General features: G+C 41.4%; 1 protein-coding gene across 1 annotated transcript; it reads left to right on the plus strand.

The window, feature by feature from the left end:
• Positions 1 to 1889: 1889 nt before the first annotated feature.
• LOC117434695 (ubiquitin-conjugating enzyme E2 Z-like) lies at positions 1890 to 9213 on the plus strand. The gene is made up of 7 exons (XM_034057310.3): positions 1890 to 2840; positions 3766 to 3838; positions 4929 to 5116; positions 5422 to 5533; positions 6310 to 6422; positions 7008 to 7098; positions 7597 to 9213. The coding sequence occupies exons 1-7, from the start codon at positions 2299 to 2301 to the stop codon at positions 7771 to 7773; spliced, it is 1296 nt and encodes a 431-aa protein (XP_033913201.3). The 5' UTR covers positions 1890 to 2298; the 3' UTR covers positions 7774 to 9213.
• Positions 9214 to 16742: the final 7529 nt, after the last annotated feature.

Genomic DNA, 16742 nt, shown 5'->3' on the forward strand with positions numbered 1-16742 from the left:
TTAGACTTTCCAGACAGACTCTTTGTTTCACAGGTAAAAGCAGACCTGGAGAAAATAGACTTTCAATTTGGAGGGTGGGGGGCTACACTGTTTAGATTGATTGCAAACACAATCGAAGGAGGGGGGTGTGAAACGGCGATGGAAGTGGTTCTGCAATAAGCCCCCAGCTCTGACCTGCTCCTTGGTGCATTGAAACTTTTAATGTTTGGTTTCACGAATGTAATACAAGCTTAGGTAAGGTATTTAAGGTTAATGGTAATTGGACTAGTTTCACAATACTGTTCCAGGTTCTAGTCTGCTAAATCCAATTCACTTCTGTAAAAAATATGTAGTTGTGGAGTTTTACTAAACTTTGTTACGTTAATATATATAATTTTTAAACTTAAATATTTGGTTGCTTCTTAGTTAGAAAACCTGCTATGTGCTAGCAGTGCTTTGCCAAACCAGCCCCGGGTTTAGGTGTGGTTGTGTGTGTGTTTTTTTTTGTTTTGTTTTTTTCACAGAGAAGGATCCACAGATTGGTTGTTTTATTTTGGTCTCCATCGTCCACATCGAATACCAAATGCAGTCCTTCCTTTTTTTTTTTTTTTTTTTTTTTTTTAAATCTGACTTGCACATCAAAAATACTTGCAATGCAAAAAACACTAGACTTTCACAATGTGCTGTTAAGCCTGGTCGAATGGTGAATTACCCAAATACATTTCTTTATTATTTTATTTATTTTAAAAAAGGGGCATGCTAATACTGGTTGTGGTTAATTGTTTAATAAGTTAAGGTCCTGCTTTGAAATTGCTAGACCCTCTGCTGAATCATGTTCAGTCCCAGCAGTTTTCTCTTCAAACGCTGAAAGTCTGATTCACTGTCACATGATACCTTTAACTCCATGGTCTCAAACTCCAGTCTTCTGGTTTTTATTCCAACTTCAGCTCTCAATTAACATCATTGATCTAATTGTGTGTTCAATTGGGCATATTTATTATTTTTTCAAGGTCTTTTACAGCTGATGATTCAGAAAATCCATTTGATTCAAGGCACACGACCTCTGAAAACATTTTGAGGCCTGGAGAGAAGTGTTAAATGTGTCCAATTAATCAAATAATTAGAGCAATTAAATAATTTAGAGCTAGTGATGGAACGAAAGCCAGAAGACGCTGCGGCCCTCCAGGAACTGAGTTTGCCCCCTGCTTCACCAAAGTACTTAATTTATATCTATCCAAGTCCAAGAGTGGACTAATCCTCCAGGACAGGACTGGACAAATCTTCCAGGGCTGTGATTGGACACCTCTGCCCTAAAGTTACAATATAGATATACAAAAAAAAAAAAAGTAATTTGATATGATTAAACACATCTAGTGTCATGTCCACATTTGTGAGCCCAGCCAGGGTTTGTTTATGTGTAACCTTGCTTTTTAATGTAGTTTAATTAACACATTTGCACGATAGCCTTGTGTGGGGCATAGTCCACTTTTTAAAAACCTTTATTATATATATATATATATATATATATATATATATATATATATATATATATATATATATATATACACACACATACATACATATATATATATATATATAACACATGGATGAGGCTATATTTGCATCCTGAGCCATTCGAGAAAAAAAGACATAATACCACAGTTGTGACGTCAAAAAGTGATAATTCCTCTAGAGGAAAATATACTTGAACTTTGATCCATTCGACTCCTCGAGACTATCACTTTCAATTCAAACACAAAATGTCTCGTTTTCAATCGCTCGACAACAACCCACAGTACAGAAATGTTCATTAATGATCAACAAAATGAGAAGACGTTTTAAAAAAAAAAAAAGTAAAGCTGGTACATTCGTAAATACAGATACGCAAGTCAAATCGGGATGAAGTGCCGGCTTTTCCCGCAAGGTGGCAGTGCAACCACTTCAGTCTCCAACGATAGAAGGAAGTGACTCGGGGAAAACAAAACATCGAGGCTGAGAGAGATGAATTTACACAGGGCGCCTGTCAACAGCCTGCTACTGTCTTCCGTGTTCCGAATCTGCGCACAACAACAACAACAACAACAACAACAACAACAACAACAACAACAACAACAACAACAACAACAACAACAACAACAATAATAATAATAATAATAATAATAATAATAATTAATTGTTATTATTATTAGCCCGAACGAGAAACTGTCCGCTCTGTCTAATATAACGCTATAAGTCCTCTTATTCTTTTGAGATCATATCCCCTCCCTCAGAGAGAAAGACTGGCAGAGAGGGAGAGAAAAAAAAAAAGAATTGAGAAACATGGCGGACAGTGCTGGGGAAGCGCCGTCTCATCAGCTTATAGCCGGTCCTGCTACCGCCGCCGCCTCTGCGGGAATCGTCGTCAGTGGCGGCGGCACCGCCGGAACCCTCTTAACTCCGTTTCTGCCGAGCTTCGGGAATTCACTGGCGCCGGGTGCCGGTAACTCCGCCGGGACGGCCTCCACTGCAGCTGTGTCTGGGCACGGTTTCGTGCCTGCTGCTGGTTCGAGTGTTACCGGTACCATTGGGGACGTGTCCCCGGGTTTCGGTACTGCCATTGGTGTCCTCGACACGGCGGTGGGTACTGCCATAGCCCCCTCTTCCGGCGTCGGTAACGCCGTCGCCTCAGCGATCCCCAGCATCGGTTTAGGCATCACCGGGACTAACACCCCGAATATAGCCACAGGTTTGCACACCGTCTCCGGGTCCGTGGCCGGAGCGGGTTTGCTTTCCCAGCTTCACTCCGCGTTCTGGGACCCGACCATTAGCACGGACTGGGATAGCGAGAAAGCGTCCCAGCAGTGTATACTGAGGATCAAAAGGTAAATATGTCATCATCGTATGTATTTATTACACGCAAACATAGAACTAATCGTGTTTTGATGTGCACAGTACGAGGACAGTATATATCCCATAATAATCAACTTTAAGCAATGCGGTTTAAATTGAACTAGGACATATATACAGTAATGACAGGGTCACTGTCAGCGACCACGATGTCATTTTAAAGGCGTTAACACGTATCCGGTTTCACCTCTTTAATTGCAGGCTCTATCTTCACAACAGACAGTATGTGTCAGATGTTTATTTATGTTCACGACCAAAACCAATTTACACTTCCTGCTCACTCAACTATGTGTGATATATTTTTTTAGATATTAGTAGTAGTATTTATTTTTTAACAGGCACAAGTAAACATTAAAGTTGCCCTAAAAATAAAAACAATCTGAATATTAGTAATATTAATGATAGCCAAAACCATGTGATGCAGTTTTACAGCCCTATTAAGTTTTGAGTAATTATTTTTAAAAAATGTGCTTTAATTTTTACCTATTGGTCGTTACTTTTTACAGTAATGTATTTTTACTCCACAGAATTGAACAGGTCGATAAATATTAATACTATTTGCAGTATTAGTTTCAGCGAGTCGCATTTAAAATTAGTGATAGATTACAGCTTTCGCTTTCTGTTTTCTGAAAGGCACGGTAATTCTTGTAATTATAACCACGAGAAGCCTATTAATCTATGAATGGGACGGTGACCGGCGTATATGGACGAATATTCAAAAGTAAACGCATGTACGGTTCAAGGGCGGCGGTATTTATTTACGCCGGTATTTAAATCAGGCGAGCGCAGCGGAACTGAGCGTGCTGTTAAAAGGGTTCTTTCACTGAGCAGTTCTGAGCCCGCGCTGTGTGTCTGTCTCCAAATGCTGCTGCTGACCTTGTGTCTCATTTCTCTTTGCAGAGACATCATGTCAATCTACAAGGACCCCCCCCCAGGCATGTTTGTGGTTCCAGACCCTCATGACATGACTAAGGTAATGGCGAGGGAGAGGAGGGGGGGGGTCACGTTTAGAAATCTGGTTAAATATAATTATTATTTATAAATGTGCATTATCATAATATGTGGATAAGTACAATCAGTCAAAAGGTCATAATTAAACAGCTTGACGACACATCGCCTATATGACTTTACCAACCAGCTTCGTTCTCGGGGTTTATGGTGCTACCAGAACCCCTTGATGCAATTATAACCTTATAATTCACTGTAGCCCATCTGCTGTTCTATATTATTATTATTATTATTATTATTATTATTATTATTATTATTATTATTATTATTATTATTATTGTTGTTGTTGTTATTGTGTCTTATTGAACTCTTAGTAAAACCAAGAATGGATCAAATCGCTATGCAATGGGAGTCTTATTACCATCCCTGCAACAGGACAGGGGGCTTGTTCAGATAACAGAGGTGTAAGGTTCGTTTTCTTAACAGTAGTAAGTCAGTCTTCTTCAGGTAATCTTCAATCAAATGAGTTCTTTTCAGGCACAAAGCAAATCCAAAGACAGTACAGGATGCAATCACAGGATAATACTGTTAGCGAAGTTACAGTAACAACAAAGCTGCAGGTAAGCCTGCAGATCCACCAGCGGTGTTCCAGTGTCCGGCCCTGGCTGCAAGGTAGTGTACGAGCTGCCATGGCGACAGAGGTGGTAGGCCTGCACCCTCATGGCATCAGAGAGTTAGTTTCTGAGCTGGCGTCCGTGTAGATGGGCAACGTCAGCAATGAGAGGGGAGACATGTCTGGCAAACAGTGTGCTGATAGATTCAGATACAAAGCAATGAAGAGCGGCTGCGTACCATTGAAGATGTGTTAGTAACTTCAGAACAAGCAGTCCCTACCTCTTCAAGTCCATGGCCGTGAGATCACCTGAGATCACCTCTCCTAGGAACCACCTTCTGCCGGTTCATACAACCATCCCCCCCCCCCCCCCCCCCCCCATCCAAAAAACAAATAGTCTGGCTACTCCAAAAAATAGTTGTAATTCAAACAGTACAACAATATCCATACAGAAGGGTTTGGATAATTAGTTTTACTGTCTGTGATTTTGATTTTTCTGCAGATCCATGCCCTGATCACGGGCCCCTTTGATACCCCTTACGAGGGCGGATTCTTCCTCTTCCTGTTCCGCTGCCCCCCCGACTACCCCATCCACCCCCCCAGGGTGAAGCTCATGACCACGGGCAACAAAACAGTGCGATTCAACCCCAACTTCTACCGCAACGGCAAGATCTGCCTCAGCATCCTGGGGTAAGAGGGGAGCTGCTGTTAATGGTATTGAATTACGATTTCAGATCATTGCATTCTGCGTGTCTCTGTGTGTGTTCCTGCGGGATTCTGTGTTCCTGGGTGTTTTTGTATGTGGTCTTTGCTGCAGTTTGAGCCGCCTTGTCCAGGTCGCCTTTGTAAAATGAGAACTTGCTCTAAATGGTTTTTCTTTTTTCTTTTTTTTTTTTTAACCTGGGTAAATAAAGGGATTGATGGATTGATTCCATGTGTTCTGTGCTGTTCTGTGTGGTTCTGTGTTCCTGACTGTTCCCTTCCGTGTTGTGCAGGACGTGGACCGGCCCCGCTTGGAGCCCGGCTCAGAGCATCTCCTCGGTGCTCATCTCCATCCAGTCCCTGATGACAGAGAACCCGTACCACAACGAGCCCGGCTTCGAGCAGGTAACCGGGACAAGGATACAGCCCCACGCAGCTCCCCACAGCTCCACACAGCCCCTCACAGCACCCCACAGCCCGATGCAGCCCCCCTCAACCCCACACAGCTCCACACAGCCCCCCACAGCCAAATGCAGCTCCCCACAGCCCCACACAGCCCCACACAGCCCCACGCAGCACCCCACAGCTCCTCACAGCCCCTCGCAGCCCCACACAGATCCACACAGCCCACTGCAGCCCCTCGCAGCACCCCACAGCCCCACACAGCCCCCCTCAATCCCACGCAGCTCCACACAGCCCTCCACAGACCAATGCAGCTCCACACAGCACCCCACAGCTCCACACAGCCCCTCGCAGCACCCCACAACCCCATGCAGCTCCATACAGCCCCACGCAGCTCCACACAGCACCTTGCAGCTCCCCACAGCCCCACGCAGCCCCATGCAGCTCCACACAGCCCAATGCAGCCCCTCGCAGCACCCTACAGCCCCACACAGCCCCATGCAGCCCCCCTAAACCCCACGCAGCTCCACACAGCCCCCCACAGCCCAATGCAGCTCCACACAGCCCCCCACAGCTCCACAGAGCTCCACACAGCACCCCACAGCTCCACACAACCCCCCACAGGTCCACAGAGATCCCCGCAACTCCACACAGCTCCCCACAGCCCCAAACAGCTCCACACAGCCCTGCGCAAAATACATTTATAAATAAATAGTGAGAGAATGTGATTGTGTAGCTCTTTACCCTGGCTCCCTCCCTCCTTTGCTGTGTGCGTGCAGGAGAGGCACCCCGGGGACAGCAAGAACTACAACGAGTGCATCCGCCACGAGACCATGAGGGTGGCGGTGAGCGACATGCTGGACGGGAAGTGCCCCTGCCCCGAGGCCCTGTGGTGAGCCCCCCCCACCCCACCCCTTCAGCCCCCCCAGCGTTCAGAGCAGTGTGCCTTTAGTGCGTCTTTATGATCAGTAACTTCAGAACTCCAAGGCAAGATTTATAAGAAACCACGTTAACCCTTTCATGCATGGGACCTCATATGGGGACGGATGAAAAAAAAATATTCTAGTCTTTCTATAGATAGATAGATATTGGGACATATGAAAGATGCAAATGCATAATAGCCTCATATGGCATTTTATTCCCCCATTTAAAGCAATGGGGAAAAAATGTTCAATGAAAAATATATTTGTGTCCAAAACTAATTGTTTCCCAAGCTATTTTCAGTATTTTATGCAGGGAAGCCAGGCAATCGTTTTGGCCGGTAGTGTCTTCACCAGCGCACACGCGTTCATATGCTTGACTGAGCTTCATATACGTTTTGCCTTGCTTACTTTAGAACCGATTTATCAGTGTGTTACGATTTTAAGTATTTGAATATTCTTGAAGCCTTGGTTAGATTAGAGGAATATTTGTCTTGGTGCTGTGTGCGTCTGTCTCTCACTCTGTGTGTGCGTGTGCGTCTCTCTCTGTGCTGCAGGAGTGTGATGGAGAAGTCCTTTCTGGAGTACTATGATTTCTACGAGGGAGTCTGCAAGGAGCGCCTTCACCTGCAGGGGCAGAGCATGCAGGTAACCGACCAGAGCCGCAGCAAAGCTTAGCAATTCAATAGCAAGTTTCAAAGCAACTTACAGAGACTAGGGTGTGTGAACTATGCATCAGCTGCAGAGTCACTTACAACAACGTCTCACCCGAAAGACGGAGCACAAGGAGGTTAAGTGACTTGCTCAGGGTCACACAGAGTGAGTCAGCCGGGATTTGACCTCCTGGTTACAAGTCCTTTTCTTTAACCACCAGACCGCACAGCCTCTTCCATGCTGTGATTGTTTGATAATGATTCTGTTAAACCAGGTGACTGATCAGAGATCCGTTATTGTTTGAGTGTACGGTTCCAAGCAGATTTGTTTCACTTACAAAGTGTTATTTGTATAAAATCTGAACATTTATTGGAAAAGTTTATTGCTGCTTATATGTGAAAATCAGACGAATGTGGGATACCATACTAGAAGAAAAGTAACTGATTAACTGTTAACTCATTTTTTTTTTTTTTTTTTTTTTAATATATAAAGGATCCTTTCGGTGAGAAGAGAGGGCACTTTGACTACCAGAACCTGCTGACCCGGATCACAGCCATCCAGCAGCGCGTGAAGGAGAAATGCCAGAGCCAGGTGAAGGATGTGGACACGGACTCGGACTCCAGTTCCACAGGGACCGACCCCGACAGCCAGGGCAGCTCCCAGCCCTAGAGGGAGAGGGAGAGAAACTCTGGAACAGAACTCTTTTCGTAAGAGACGCGAAGTTCCAGCTTTTTCTAACCCTTTTCCGTAGGAGACAATTTTTTTTTTTTTTTTTTTTGGGAAGCTACTCCTTCCAAATGATCGCTATAAGCTTCAGTGCGGAGTTCGGTGATTTAAATAAATGCATACATATAAATGATAATAATGGAATAAATAAAAATGTTTATTACAAAGACTGTGCTGGGGTTCCCGAATGGTTCAGGCTGTCAGCGTTCTAGAGTGTTCTAGAGGATTCCAGAAGAGATATTTCTGGAATGATTTCCGTGAGGTTTGTAGCGTTCTAAAAGCAGCTGGCAGCCACAGGAAGACGTTTCTGCTTATTTTCAAAGACCGGCAGCGTCTCAAACGCAAGGGCTCTCGCTCTCTCTCTCTCTCTCTCTCTCTCTCTCTCTCTCTACTTTGCGGAATCTGGATCGGAGCGCACAGGAACACGCCCCCTTGTGGCTACAACAGCAACCACCACAACCAAAGAGCAGGAACATGGACCCCTCCAGAGAATCCCGAGAGAACGTTTCAAACTTCTCTGTTTTGTTCTTATGAGTTATTATTGTTGTATGATTTGTTAAGGAGTACAGAATAATAATATTAATGAGAATGTTGATGCAAACAAAAATGTAATGTTCATGATAACAAAATTAAATGCCTAACTTGTGATTTTTGTAGTTAGGCAACAGGTAAGTTTATATATATATATAGATATAGATATAGATATAGATATAGATATAGATAGATAGATATATATATAGATAGATAGATAGATAGATAGATAGATAGATAGATAGATAGATAGATAGATAGATATATATATATATATATATATAGATAGATAGATATATATATATATATATATATGGTGTTCCATAAATCAGACATCAAGGACAATATTATATATTATATGGCAATAAGACTCCTGTTGCATAGCAGTTTCACCCATTCCAGGTTTTACTACCAGCTTGATTAGCCCCAGTGTGTCTAGCTAGCAAGCTTGTGTGCATGTGTCTTATTAAACTCCCAGTAAAACCAGCAGTCGATCAGACCGCTATGCAATGGGAGTCTTATTCCCATCCCTGTATTCTGCCCATTAGGGAGCTCTCTGTTAAATAGGGAGGCCTCTCCCTCTTAACTATCCACAGCAATCCTGAATGCCATCCTTCTGCTTTCTTTAATTTCATGCCTGAAAGAGGCTTCTGTTCCTGGCAGTTATTCCTGTGATGATGCCTGGTTGTTGGGACACAGTGAGCGGGTTTGATAGATCCGGATCAGTGCTAGTCTTGGACTGCCTGGCCTCAGGTGACATTAGCTCGTCCAGGACTGGTGATGATCAGGGGTCTGTGGAAGAAGTCATATCTGTGTAACCATAATGAAAAATAAATGACTGGCTGAAAAGGGTTTAACAATTGTCCGTGTGTAGTTTCCACCTGGCAGTGTTGCTGAGTGCGGGGTGTCTGTGTGTGTGTGATTGGATGGTGCAAGTGTGTGTGTTTAATTGCATAGTGGCTGTGTTTAATTGCAGTGTGTTTGTGTGTGTGTTAAATTAGGTGGTTTGATGGTCTGCGTGTGTGTGTTTAATTGCGTGGTGTGAGAGTGTGTGTTTAATTGTGTCTTTTCAGTACATTTAGGAGTTCAAATTACCAATTCATTATTTATGAATAAAACAAGAACTCTCGCACACATTACGACACACAAAAATAAAAGTGATATGTAGTTTTATTTGATTTCATCACTGATTTATTTTACATGTACATTTTCCATGCTGTATTTACAATAGAATTAATTAAAATCTAAAAATCAAGAACTTTGAGTCAATCGGTTTGTCATATCGACTACTCTGCTCTCTTCTGATTGGAGGATCCAGCTGGCGCTGAAGGGTGACATCATTGAGCTCTGAAAAAAAAAAAAAAGGCAGATGTATTTATTCAACTCATTTTCTGCTTGGTGTCGAGTAAGCCCTTCTGCACTGTGCCTCCAGTGAAGGGAATACAGAGAAAACACATCTGGAACAAAAGTGGTGTTTATCTCATCCGCTAGGGGGCAGAGTGGTGCGGGTTCTTGTATTGGAAGGTCGACATGACTCTGAGCTTTATTGGTTATTGCCTGTTAAATATGCATAATACCATAGCGGGTAAAATGAGAAAAATGTTTGTCAATCGAGTAAAAAAAAAAATAACCTGATGATTTATCATTGAGAAAAATAAATGCTGAAAACGCAAGAAGCAAAACAGCTTTCAAATACTGTAAAGCCATACATTGCTGCAAGCTTTTTATTGTGCGTTTTGGCGTATGAAAAAAAAAAAGCAATGATATTCGGCACGAATATCAAATTCCACTAATACATACATCTTATATTGCAACAGGTCGCTAACATTTCTGGAGCAAAACAGGTTTTATGGGTTTGGTTCGCCAAATATTTTGGTCCCAAATATGTATGGCTTTACAGTATACCTGATAAATAGGCGAGGTTCCAGGACCAATAACTGATCAATTAATGTTTAGGCAAAACAGTAGCCATGGGGATCAATAAATCATTGCATCTCGAATAGCAGGCTACTCCCTGTCACTGAAAGGTTCGTTTCCGGACATTTAAACACAGGGTTACGGTAACGGCACTCCTCACCTGCCCTCCTCACCTTTCTTAGCTGGCTTTGTTAAGAACCCACTCCACAAACTCCTGCTTGATGAGGCTGTTGAGCAGATCATGTGACTCGCTCCCTTCGGGGGCTGTGGAGTGCCTGGGAAAGCAAGGCAGCGTCCGATTGGTCAAGGTGTCGGGTTCTAGAGAGTGTAATTAACTACTTCAGCCTGGATCTGAAGTACCGGTCTCATCGGTTCAGTTTTTTAAGACCAGGAGTGCGGAAAAAGTAAGTGTTTAGGGCCACTGCGCTCCAAGTTAAAAAAAAGTGAAATCAAACATTAAACCACAGCGGTGGCTTTAAGACCACCTCCGTGAAAAAGACCACCTCATAATTAAGATATTTTTAGTATATTTTAAGCAGTAAGTGTCAATATACAGTATTGGTAGGGTTACTGTGTGATCCGTGTACACGAGGACAGTTTGGGACAGGTTAAGCTTTTCAATTCATACCCCCAATACAGTCTAGTGCATTTTACCTGTCTCTCAGGTACTTTTCACAGCAGAACTACACTTACCAGAATGCATTGCGTACATGGTAACCACGCCCCTCCCGCCCGCCCCGCCCACCACTCACTTGCTCTTCTTCTCCCGGTGTGTCAGTAGGAAGTTGATGAAGTTCTTCTGCACCATGGAGTCCACGATCTTGCTCATGTCGCTCGCAATGGTCGACTCCGAGTAGCGTCTCTCCAAGAGCCGGCCTCCCTCCCCGGACGCGGCGCTCAGCCTGGGGGACACACAGGCACACCCGCCGTTGTATTACAGTTTATTGGCACTAGGAATGTTGGGTGCGTTCACGGTGGTCATTATGTGCAGAATCTGACCAGTTCATAGAAGATCATTGGCTAAATTGGTCAGATTCTGTACAGAATCTGCGCAGAATGCTCTCCGTGAACACACCCAGTACCACTGCCTGCAGTTGGAGGTTGAAACAAGCTTTCGTGAGCTTCGCAAACAGCTGAAATAAATGAATACATAATGACAACAATGCCAGTTATACTGAATAGAACCTGAAAGCCTGTTCGTACCTGCGTTCACTCTGCTCCTTGTCAGCCAGGACGAGAGCCAGGAGACACAATAACACAACGGAGGCTTTGAACCCGGGCATCTTCGCTGTGCTAGCCTGCAGAGGGAACGACTTCAATATTAGGTCCACAAGGCAGGGAAAAGACGGCTGAAGCGTGATACCAGAGCAGTGAACCTTTAGGAGCTATAGATCGTTATTTTCAGTTCACATTGCTATGCCTTCACCATAGATTACTTTAGTAAGGCTTTTAGCCGGAGCTGGTTCGTTATCTTCACTGTGCTTTGCTACACTAAGCCGTTCTAAATTCGATCAGAGCGTTCCGAAGCCTACCTTGTTCCTGCAGGTTCTCAATCTGCTTGCGCTGGGGTGTCCTGTTGCTTGGGTGCTCAGGTACCCTTGTTTTATACAGAGCTGGGAATGGGCGTGGCATAGCCCTCGGTGATCCAAGGACCGACACGCGTTATTTCAGCAACATTAGGGACATTATCTTAGAAAAAGGGCAGCTGGAACAACAATTCTAATCATTGCATTCTGCTTATTTTCTGCCAATTAGGGTTAATTAACCTTCATTTGCAGATCGATATCTCCACCTGGATCAGAAACATAGCTGGTGCTGAACATACTGGAGAGCTTAAACAGCAGCATTGACAATATCTATACCCTAAAGACATATTGAATGTAGTTGTTATATATATATATATATATATATATATATATATATATATATATATATATATATATATAGATAGATAGATAGATAGATAGATAGATAGATAGATAGACAATGATAAAGACAGACAGCTATATATATATATATATATATATATATATATATATATATATAGATAGATAGATTGGTTAGATATCTAGATAAATTGACTGATAGATAGACTGATTGGTAGACAATACTGTACAAGAGTATTGTAGCAAGTTAAGGGTAAAACATTACAGAAATGCCAATTAAATGCGCACCCAGTCATCTCACACTCAATACCCCAAAATAAGATAGAAACTAACAGCTTAGCATTTAACCCTCAATTACAACTGGCACCACCGCAGCGGTTATAACCCCCATTAATTCTGTTTTTCCTGGTCTTTAATTTTTTTGCCTGGCCCCACTGCATGGAACAAATCATTCAGTACCTCGAACAAAGGCTGTAACCGGGGGACAAAACTGAAAATAATGAAATACGGTCTCCCTTTTCAAGCAGAATAAACAGTTGTCATTCAGCCCTGGCTGAAAGGTGGCGAGGATGGAGTTTGTGGCCACGATGCTGTGCAATACTCTCCACTGTCAATCTATTTTTGCTACTAGTGGCCTATACAGATCCCCCCATGCAGGTGTGAGGGACTCATCTACTTACAGCCTCTCTCCCCAGTGTGTATCTTTCATTCATACCCCAAACTGAACCCCACACAGTTTCTCAACCTGCGGAATCTGCCCCACGGTATCACTTGTCTGCAGGTCCAATACTGGAGGTTCTAAGTCCAGCTTACATTTTCCTGCAAATTTTTTTTTTTTTAAATGGCTCAACTGTTGTTGTCCCCCACCACAAGCGCTGACTTCACCCCCAGCTCACTCGCCAGGGATTCAAGGCTTTTCCAGGCTCTGTTATCAAAATCGATGAAGCTCCCAACCTTAATTACCCCTCTGGAAATCAAAAGTGAAATAAACCTCTTTAATTCTAAAAGGTGGCATTTTAAAATTGGATTATAAACTAGAGACTCTTCAAGCACCCAGAACAGCCATACAGACTTAAAATATCTGTGTCCTGAAGGCACTATAAAGCAAAACAATGCTAAAACATAGATAGATAGATAGATAGATAGATAGATAGATAGATAGATAGATCAAACATACACTGCATAGGTAGAAATGTCCTTGCAGCTCATTAAAGTTCAGTTGACGCATATTAAATATTAATTATCCGTCATAATGTAATGTGGGCACTAATGTAGAGCCTACACGTCACGCATGTAGTTTAGTGTTTCCGGCCATTTGCAGTCCATTTATACTGTGTAGTGTTATAGAACACGCTATAATTAGTCTATTATTTTGTAAGTAGTTTTCATTTCCTCACGGTCACTAACCGATTTCAAATAGCTCAAAACAGCACAGAAGCACATCTAGCCTTTTACCGTGTCATAGGCGCTTGATTTACACCCTATAGTTTGGGGGACTGGTACAGTACAGTGATTATTATTATTTTATGAATCAGTTTATTGCCTTTTTATAACGCTGGCGGTTCACGGCAACTGAAGCGGTATGTTTATTTTTATGTTTTATTTTCCAGGAAATAACTGGAGCGACATTAAACGCTTTCACTGACCGATTATCTTAGTTTTTCCACACAGGAAAACGAAGTGGTCTTTTTGAGCGGTATTAATTTACTAATCAAGTGGGTACTCAAAATAGCTTTAACGTGTTTTATTTTTTTTTATTTTTTTATTTTTTGTTGTTGTTTTTTAATGTTTTTTTTTTTAAGGGCGTTTCAAAAGAAAGAAAGAAAGAAAGAAAGTCAATTCAGATTGTTTTTAAAAAAAGATATAGATGCCTCTTATCACGTTCTAGAGATACATTAATAATATACCTTGGTAATGTGTTTTAATAGGGGCTGATGTCCTGACCCTGTGTTTTAAGATATAGACAAAAACCATTTTAATGCGTTCGTGCTGAGCCTGGAACGCCTGGAACGCTCGCACGCGCTGCAGTGCAGGTGCGAGACGGGCGCCGAGATGAGATTCAAACCCGGCTCGAGCAGGTTACGCAGTAACGGTTATTTTTTTTTTAAATTTAAATTTATTTATTTCTTTGAGGCACACAATGACACGGATGAAAATTAACGGACGTTAATCTACTTTGAGGGATGTACAATGTTTTAAATGTATTTGTCGGATTTTTTTTTTTTTTATTATTTTTTATTTTTTTATTTTTTTATCATTTCAGAGGAAATACCGGCTTATCAATATGCAAACATCAAATATCTACCAAAGGGAATCCGGCGGAAAAAAAACAACGCTGATAATAAATAGGGTATGGTAGCCTTCCATTATTATTATTATTATTATTATTATTATTATTATTATTATTATTATTATTATTATTATTATTATTATATTTGTCCCCCCCCCCCCCCCCCCCGAATTATTTCTCATTTAAAACGTTAAACGTTTAAAGCAAACGTTATTAGCCTATCAAGTGAAACGTTCACTGAAATGAATATCAATCGATCAATCAATCTTTATTTTATATAGCGCCTTTCTTGGACCGCCATCACAAAGCGCTTTACAAGATAGTGAGGGACAATGCATAATACATTAAATACAGTGAAATACAGGGCATAGCACGTTAAATACAAACAGGAAAAAAAAAGAAAAACGTCGTTATTTGTGACTAACTAATAAAACCTTAAATTGTTTATTTTTCGTAAACACACCAAATATGAAGAAAAATGTAGCCAGCACAAATGTCCTAAACCTCTAATAAGCAAAAACATATATTTCAGTCAAATTTCATGGGCAATAGTATAGTTTTCCAAGTAATAACCTTTTTATTTCGTATTACTCTTAATCAACCGAAGATATTGCAACATACTATGACAGGTAAAATGGTGGCTTCGGGTATATTTAAGTCCCGTTGATTTATTTAAAATGACGGGGGAGGGGGAGGGGGTGTCATCGAAGAAAGAAAAAAAAAGAAACTACAAGATTTTTATAATTCTCATCCGATTTGAAAATTTGTGTTTTTGTTAAATTGTTTGCTTAATTTGTGCTTTTTGTTTTTACTGGATATGACGTGAATGTATATGCAGTTCTATACACGCTGAAGAAAGTACAAAGGACATTTTAATAAGGAGGATTTAAATAATTATAACGATATAAAACCAACAAGAAACTACTCAACAATAAACTAACTGTTCCATAATAAATATTTGTATTCTGCTCAGGCAATTTCTCTCTGCACTTCGCACTCGTATTATATGAGTATTGTCCGAGTATTATAGGAATCTTGGTCCGGACACGGATACTGTGAAACTATAAAGTTAAGTATTTTTAAACGAAAACAATAAGAGGTTAATAATTGGGCACTTTCGTTGTTGATAGGAATTTGGCAGTTGTTTTACTGATTAATATGAGGACTTAAGAAAGAGAAAGGGAAATGTGTGTGTGGGGTGGGTGGGGGGGGGGGGGGGAGACAATAAAGTGTAATAAATAAAAAAAAGATTTTTAGGATTTTTGGTTAGTGTTTTAGTAAAAAAAAAAAAAAAATCCGCGTCGGACGGTCCACATACACTCCTTCAAATGATATGAAGCGCTATGTTGTTTTTACTGAAATTGGGAGACAGGTGACAAAACAGCACAGAGCTGTGGGGAATATGTATATGGCGGACCAAAATGTAGGTGTTTGTATGTTTGTTTGTTTGTTTGTTTGTTTGTTTGTTTGTTTGTTTTTTCTCCGTGTTGTTTCACGAATAACGAAGAACCACAACTAAAAAAAAGTTGAACTTAAACTGCGTTTTATTTGTTAAATTCAGATGTTCTAAAAACGGTATTCCGTGTATAACCGTACTGTGAACTACGACATTGCCATTTAACGCTCACGTGTCTCGCTAATGTAATGGCTAATTACTTAATTACATATTTAATAAGATTCGTACAGTACATCTTCACGTGTTTGCATTACCACGAATGTCCACACGGTGGCGGCAACTGAAAGAAATTGGAACTGTGCTGCATCGGCCCCGTGCAGAGATCTGCGCTTGCAGAAATTGACTGAATACTAATACCAATCAGATGTGTTGAAACTTGCATCTGGTAACGACTGTGTTTCCTTGTGTTATATATTATTTATTTATATTTTATGCAACTTGTTTGTGAAAATGTCTTTGTTCTTTTCTAAAAACTCGACTTTGGTCCTATTGCCAGTTCAGGTAGTGGAGATGTGACTTTCGACTAACGTGCTTGGGTGCAAAGTAAGTCGTATTGATATACGGTATTGTTCCAACGCTTAAGTAAACACTTCCGATTGTTATTTTAACGATTACCACTTGCACCCCCAAGTTGTTTTGTTTGTATATATTTCTTTTAAAAAATAACGTAATATATGATTTTCATTTTAAAAAGAGCATTTTTTCAACACTTGTGAAATGTGACTTTGTTGTGTGTGTGAATGCGCGCGTAGGAGTCGGTGCTTTGTGATTCAAGGCAACCGGATTTTATCAAAGACAGGACTTTCTACCGAAGGACGCGGTAATCGGTGGC

The sequence above is a fragment of the Acipenser ruthenus genome, chromosome 28, assembly GCF_902713425.1.
Source record: "Acipenser ruthenus chromosome 28, fAciRut3.2 maternal haplotype, whole genome shotgun sequence".
NCBI lineage: Eukaryota > Metazoa > Chordata > Actinopteri > Acipenseriformes > Acipenseridae > Acipenser > Acipenser ruthenus.

Coding starts and splice junctions, on each gene's coding strand:
- LOC117434695 (XM_034057310.3), top strand. CDS start 2,299: ATGGCGGACAGTGCTGGGGAAGCGCCGTCTCATCAGCTTATAGCCGGT. Junction 2,841..3,765: donor TGTATACTGAGGATCAAAAG/GTAAATATGTCA, acceptor TTCTCTTTGCAG/AGACATCATGTCAATCTACA. Junction 5,534..6,309: donor ACGAGCCCGGCTTCGAGCAG/GTAACCGGGACA, acceptor GTGTGCGTGCAG/GAGAGGCACCCCGGGGACAG.